Raw genomic sequence first — 7269 nt, 5'->3', positions numbered from 1 at the left:
CTCAGACGCCGATCCGTCACCGCAAACCGCACAGGAAGTGACACGCAGCACTTCCTGTGGCCGCTCCTGTGGACCAATCAGAGGCTGAGATGTTGTAAGGCATATTGAACTGACATTGAGTCTTCAGTCCGGACGGACTCGGAACATGAGCGCGTTTCATCCGTGAGAGTTCGTGGAATCAGATGAATCTACATTCAGAGAATCAAACTCAAAAGAGCCGCGAAGAGCAGCGAGGAGAAGAAGCCGAGAGACGGAGAGGCCAGAGCCGCCACGGCTGCCGCCGGTGAGCCTGCACACACACACACACACACACACACACACACACACACACACACACACACACACACACACACGCACAACATCAGAACAATATACAGCTGATTACACTTTGATTCGTTACAGATGAGCTTTACATGATGAACTGAACTAACACTGAATGGAATCAAAACTAAACTGATTCAACACTGAAATGAACTGAATCAACAATGAACTGAACTGAATCAATACTGTACTGAACTGAATGAACACTGAACTGAACTGAATGAACACTGAACTGAACTGAATGAACACTGAACTGAATGAACACTGAACTGAACTGAATGAACACTGAACTGAACTGAATGAACACTGAACTGAATGAACACTGAACTGAATGAACACTGAACTGAACTGAATGAACACTGAACTGAACTGAATGAACACTGAACTGAATGAACACGGAACTGAACTGACTCAACACTGAATTGAATGAACACTGAACTGAATGAACACTGAATTGAATGAACACTGAACTGAACTGAATGAACACTGAACTGAACTGAATGAACACTGAACTGAATGAACACTGAACTGAACTGAATGAACACTGAACTGACTCAACACTGAATTGAATGAACACTGAACTGAATGAACACTGAATTGAATGAACACTGAACTGAATGAACACTGAACTGAATGAACACTGAACTGAACTGACTCAACACTGAACTGAATGAACACTGAACTGAATGAACACTGAACTGAACTGAACCGAACCGAATGAACACTGAGGTCAGTACCTGCGATGCGCACATGAGCCACGGCACCGTCTCCGCCCTCGCTGTGCGCGCGCACCTCCACCAGGCCATCCTCCTTCATCAGGGGCAGGTCGATAGACTGCTTCTCTGTGGTGTACAGCAACCCGGTTTTCTCCTCAGTCTTCCGGTACAGGACCTGAGGGAGGACAGCCAATCATCAGGTGTGAGTCAGGATCACAGAGTCTTCACTAAAGTCAACATGAAATCAACACTGGTGGACCGTCATCTCTTCTCTAATGTCCTACATTTGTTCTTGTTTGAGAAGCGATTGCACTCCCCTAAAGGATTATTAGGAGCACACACTAATGCTGTGTTTGACCCCTTTCTCCTCCAGAACTGCCTTAACTCTCCGTGGCATTGATCAACAAGCTGCTGAAAGCATTCTTTAGAAATGTTCAGAGGTGGACAAAGTACACAACTCTATTACTGCAGTAAAAGTACAGAAGTATTTGTTTTCAAAAGTACTTCAGTATCAAAAGTAAATGTCCTTCTTTATGTCGCCGCATTATTGTATTATAGTTGTATAAATGCACATTATGCCATCATGGTTTAAGCCAGTCAGTGACGCTCCATCTGACACACTAGCAGACGACTAACTTAAACTCATTTAAATACTTGTAGAAAAGTTACAAAGCTGCTGTCACTTTAAGGCCGAATGCACGGATCCAATACACTGATACACATCTGATATTCTCCCAACTTTCCTCTTCTCTTTCTCTTAGATGTTTATATATTTAATATCTTATAAGACATGCACCAAGTGTATGCCAACTTAACTAATCTTGATTTGTTTTTAAAAACTGAAACATACTTTCAAAGTACGGCTATGGGTGCACACACTGTGCTTAAGAACCGTTTTCTTCCACTTTGCCATGAACAGATCAGTGTTCAAAAAAAGTTGGGGAAATGTATATGACCCTATAAGAGTGATTCCTGAAAGACTGTCTCCAACAACAACACCAAAAAAAAACTTTTAAAGATGAAAAAAATCATCCCCCGACATTAAGAGCTGCGACAGAAACGACTTTCGACCTTGATAGAAATGTAGTGGAGTAAAAAGTACGATATTTGTCTTTCAAATGTAGTGAAGTAAAAGTAAAAGTATCCTGAAAAAATTATACTCCAGTAAAGTACAGATACTCAACAAGTGTACTTAAGTACAGTACTCAAGTAAATGAGCTTAGTTACTGTCCACCTCTGGAAATGTTGGCCCATATTGATAGGAGAGCATCTTGCAGTTGATGGAGATTTGTGGGATGCACATCCAGGGCACGAAGCTCCCGTTCCACCACATCCCAAAGATGCTCTATTGGGTTGAGATCTGGGGACTGTGGCGGCCATTTTAGTACAGTCAACTCATTGGCATGTTCAAGAAACCAATCTGAAATGATTGGAGCTTTGTGACATGGTGCATTATCCTGCTAGAAGTAGCCATCAGAGGATGGGCACATGGTGGTCATAAAGGGATAGGCATGGTCAGAAACAATGCTCAGGTCGGCCGTGGCATTTAAACGATGCCCAATTGGCACTAAGGGGCCTAAAGTGTGCAAAGAAAACATCCCCCACACCATTACACCACCACCACCAGCCTGCACAGTGGGAACAAGGCATGATGGGTCCATGTTCTCATTCTGTTTACGCTAAATTCTGACTCTACCATCTGAATGTCTCAACAGAAATCGAGACTCATCAGACCAGGCAACATTTCTCCAGTCTTCAACTGTCCACTATCGGTGAGCTCGTGCAGATTGTCGCCTCTTTGTCCTATGTGTAGTGGAGATGAGTGGTACCCGGTGGGGTCTTCTGCTGTTGTAGCCCATCCGCCTCAAGGTTGTGTGTGTTGTGGCTTCACAAATGCTTTGCTGCATACCTCGGTTGTAACGAGTGGTTATTTCAGTCAAAGTTGCTCTTCTATCAGCTTGAATCAGTCGGCCCATTCTCCTCTGACCTCGAGCATCAACAAGGCATTTTCTCCCACAGGACTGCTGCATACTGGATGCTCTTCCCTTTTCACACCATTCTTTGTAAACCCTAGAAATGGTTGTGTGTGTAAATCCCAGTAACTGAGCAGATTGTGAAATACTCAGACCGGCCCGTCTGGCACCAACAACCATGCCACGCTCAAAACGGCTTAAATCACCTTTCTTTCCCATTCTGACATTCAGTCTGGAGTTCAGGAGATTGTCTTGACCAGGACCACACCCCTAAATGCACTGAAGCACTGCCATGTGATTGGCTGATTAGATAACTGCATTAATGAGAAATTGAACAGGTGTTCCTAATAATCCTTTAGGTGAGTGTATATGTTCACTCTAACTGCTGTGCATGATCTGATTGGTGAGCTGATTTAGGCATTGATGGCATGTCTGAGACCTTGTATCCGGCCACGGTGGACTCGTTGGCCAGCGCCTGCACCTTCTCCCAGGCGATGTTGATGAATGTGCCACTGGTGAGCATCTTCGTGCTGATGATCTTCGGAGCCTGACTTGGAGCTGAGGAACATAATAACGTGTCAACACAAATTTATTTTTAACGGCACTAATTAGGGCGATAATTATCACAATATAATTTTCCTCGATAAAACGATAACAGCAGTGCGATGAATTCTCGATATAATGCTTACGCGTTATGCGTAGTGCTGCGCATGCGTTCTGCAGACCGGCTTCTGGTATATACATTTGCATAAAGCATGCATATTTTGTTCATATCCGTGTTGATTAGAGGATTAAAAACTTAAAACATATCAATTTAAGATACAATTACAACTGATAAAAATGTGCGATTAAGTTGTGATTAATCGCGAGTTAACTCATAACAATCATGTGATTAATCGCAAGTTAACTCATGACAGTCATACGATTAATCGTGAGTTAACTCATGACAATCATGCGATTAATCGTGAGTCAACTCATGACAATCATGCGATTAATCGTGAGTTAACTCATGTCAATCATGCGATTAATCGCACGTCAACGCAAAACATTCATGCGATTGATCGCGAGTTAACTCTTGACAATCATGCGATTAATCGTGAGTTAACTCATGGCAGTCATGTGATTAATCGCGAGTCAATTTATGACAGTCATGTGATTAATCGCGAGTTAACTCATAGCATTCATGCGATTAATCGCGAGTTAACTCATGACAATCATGCGATTAATCGTGAGTTAAAATCGTGGCATTCTTGCGATTAATCACGAGTTAACTCATAGCATTCATGCGATTAATCGTGAGTTAAAATTGTGGCAATCATGCGATTAATCACGATTAAATATTTTAAAGCGGTGGTTCCGTGTTTTTTTCTAGGCTTGGTTGTGTTTATGGGACGCAGTATATCATGTCTTAATACTTCTTTTTTTTTAAACGCTGTATTTTTCTTCTATCCTCCCTTTATTCCACACCGCTGTCTGTGCTTTGAACGGCTCGTTTGCTTCCTGCTTCTATGAAGCCCCTCCCTCCAAAAAACGCAATGGTCTTAGATTGCCAAATGTAGTTTCCTGTATTGTTATTGGCTGAAGTGCCAAGCACAGGTTAAGGCCACGCCCCTTCCCGTTACGGGCAGAAGTCACATCTGCGGAGACTAGCGAGGGTTTATGATAGGGGTGTAACGATTCGTTTTAACAACGATTCGTATCACGATTTGAGGTTGTCGATACGATTCAAGGACGATATTGGTTCGTTTAGAACGATATGATCCGATACGATTCAGTGACTTGAAATCGATTCAGTAACTTTTAGCCAAAAATTGTAATCTGTGTGAGTGATTTATTTCAGTCTAATTGAATTGTTGTTAAAACGAATCGTTACACCCCTAGTTTATGATGTCACCAACCCAGGAAGAATCTTGTTGTAGTCCAAACCCACCGTTTTTGTAGGCAATAAACTGCCGTAACTTTTAAAAGACAATATCTCCGTTTGCATTGAACTTTCAGCGCTGTAACTTTGCAGAGACTGTTTATGCTCAAGCAGCGACATTACACACTAACTAAGGTAACACAGGTCAAATCGCATGACACCACCGCTTTAATCGACTGACATTAAAGAACTGTTGGTGGGTAAGAGCCTGGCAGAGTGGGTCAGTGTTTGGTCAGACTCACGGGCTCTCTTGGTGTGGATCCTGTGTCTCTGGCTGGCGGGTCCGTATCCGGCACCGTTATAGGCCCGCACCTCCACCAGGTACCGCGAGTCGGCCGTCATGTTGTCCAGACGCGTGTGATTCTCTCGACTCGGAACCAGAACCCGCCGGGCCGACGCCTCGTTCTCCAGAGCCTCCCTCCAGTACCGGACCTGAGAGAGAACACCCGCCGGAGGTTAGGATGGGTCTAACAGTGCTCAGGGCTGTGTGCCGGACGGGTCAGTACCGAGAGTCTTTAAAGGGTCAGTTCAGCCATAAATGTAAATAGTGTCATTAATTCCTCCTGTGGTTGGCCAGCCGTCAGACCTCCGCTCATCTTCACACACAGATGAAGATATTAGTGTCGATTTCAGAACAAAGCTTTGAACCGTTATGAGTCAGTGAATCGATTCATGATTCGAGTCGCCAAAGTCACGTGATTCGATTCACTGACTCATAACGGTTCGAAGCTTTGTTCTGAAATCGGCCATCACTATATAAGTCGTTATTTTGTGTTTTTTGCGCACTAACTCTATTCTGGCCTCTTCATCAATGATTGTAGAGCCGCTGTAGTGAGATGGGCTTTGTAACGACGTCTTTAGTGCCTTTATGGGTCTTGAGAGAGGAAATGACATTGGTGTCAATGAAGGCCTTTCTGAGCCATCGGATTTCAACACTAATATCTTCATCTGTGTGTGAAGATGAGCGGAGGTCTGACGGCTGGCCAACCACAAGAGGAATTAATCACACACTTAACATTTACATCGGGCCATCGGCGGTCCTTATGGTCAGTACCTGGTAGCCCTCGACGGTCTGCTGCGAAACCGGAACCCAGGACACCACGGCTTGAGTCGCTGACAGCGCTCGGGTCTCAGCGATGATGGGTGCCTCTGCAGGCACTGAGACACACACACACACACACACACACACACACAAACACACACACACTTATCACTTCTGTTACATAGAGGTGGAGAGTAACTAAGTACAGTATTGTTCAAAATAATAGCAGTACAATGTGACTAACCAGAATAATCAAGGTTTTTCGTATATTTTTTTATTGCTACGTGGCAAACAAGTTACCAGTAGGTTCAGTAGATTCTCAGAAAACAAGTGAGACCCAGCATTCATGATATGCACGCTCTTAAGGCTGTGCAATTGGGCAATTAGTTGAATTAGTTGAAAGGGGTGTGTTCAAAAAAATAGCAGTGTGGCATTCAATCACTGAGGTCATCAATTTTGTGAAGAAACAGGTGTGAATCAGGTGGCCCCTATTTAAGGATGAAGCCAACACTTGTTGAACATGCATTTGAAAGCTGAGGAAAATGGGTCGTTCAAGACATTGTTCAGAAGAACAGCGTACTTTGATTAAAAAGTTGATTAGAGAGGGGAAAACCTATAAAGAGGTGCAAAAAATGATAGGCTGTTCAGCTAAAATGATCTCCAATGCCTTAAAATGGAGAGCAAAACCAGAGAGACGTGGAAGAAAACGGAAGACAACCATCAAAATGGATAGAAGAATAACCAGAATGGCAAAGGCTCAGCCAATGATCACCTCCAGGATGATCAAAGACAGTCTGGAGTTACCTGTAAGTACTGTGACAGTTAGAAGACGTCTGTGTGAAGCTAATCTATTTTCAAGAATCCCCCGCAAAGTCCCTCTGTTAAAAAAAAGGCATGTGCAGAAGAGGTTACAATTTGCCAAAGAACACATCAACTGGCCTAAAGAGAAAAGGAGGAACATTTTGTGGACTGATGAGAGTAAAATTGTTCTTTTTGGGTCCAAGGGCCACAGGCAGTTTGTGAGACGACCCCCAAACTCTGAATTCAAGCCACAGTACACAGTGAAGACAGTGAAGCATGGAGGTGCAAGCATCATGATATGGGCATGTTTCTCCTACTATGGTGTTGGGCCTATTTATCGCATACCAGGGATCATGGATCAGTTTGCATATGTTAAAATACTTGAAGAGGTCATGTTGCCCTATGCTGAAGAGGACATGCCCTTGAAACGGTTGTTTCAACAAGACAATGACCCAAAACACACTAGTAAACGGGCAAAGTCTTGGTTCCAAACCA

General features: G+C 43.5%; 1 protein-coding gene across 2 annotated transcripts in view; it reads right to left on the bottom strand.

Annotated features, from left to right (window-relative positions):
- cntn1a (contactin 1a) overlaps positions 1-7269 on the bottom strand; it is a 70437-nt gene that overhangs the window by 2452 nt on the left and 60716 nt on the right. For both annotated transcript variants that reach the window (XR_010901670.1, XM_067437292.1), the window contains exons 20-24: positions 5986-6089; positions 5174-5363; positions 3450-3568; positions 1059-1212; positions 1-289 (exon numbers count right to left, since the gene is read on the bottom strand). The exon at positions 1-289 is cut by the window's left edge. Coding sequence is in view for 1 of the 2 variants with exons in the window: in XM_067437292.1 (XP_067293393.1) it covers positions 195-289; positions 1059-1212; positions 3450-3568; positions 5174-5363; positions 5986-6089 (662 nt within the window). In the remaining variant the exon portion in view is untranslated. The remainder of the gene's footprint in view (positions 290-1058; positions 1213-3449; positions 3569-5173; positions 5364-5985; positions 6090-7269) is intronic.

Source organism: Pseudorasbora parva, chromosome 25 (assembly GCF_024679245.1).
Source record: "Pseudorasbora parva isolate DD20220531a chromosome 25, ASM2467924v1, whole genome shotgun sequence".
In the NCBI taxonomy this organism is placed as follows: domain Eukaryota; kingdom Metazoa; phylum Chordata; class Actinopteri; order Cypriniformes; family Gobionidae; genus Pseudorasbora; species Pseudorasbora parva.
This window is presented reverse-complemented; position numbering and strand designations above follow the sequence as displayed.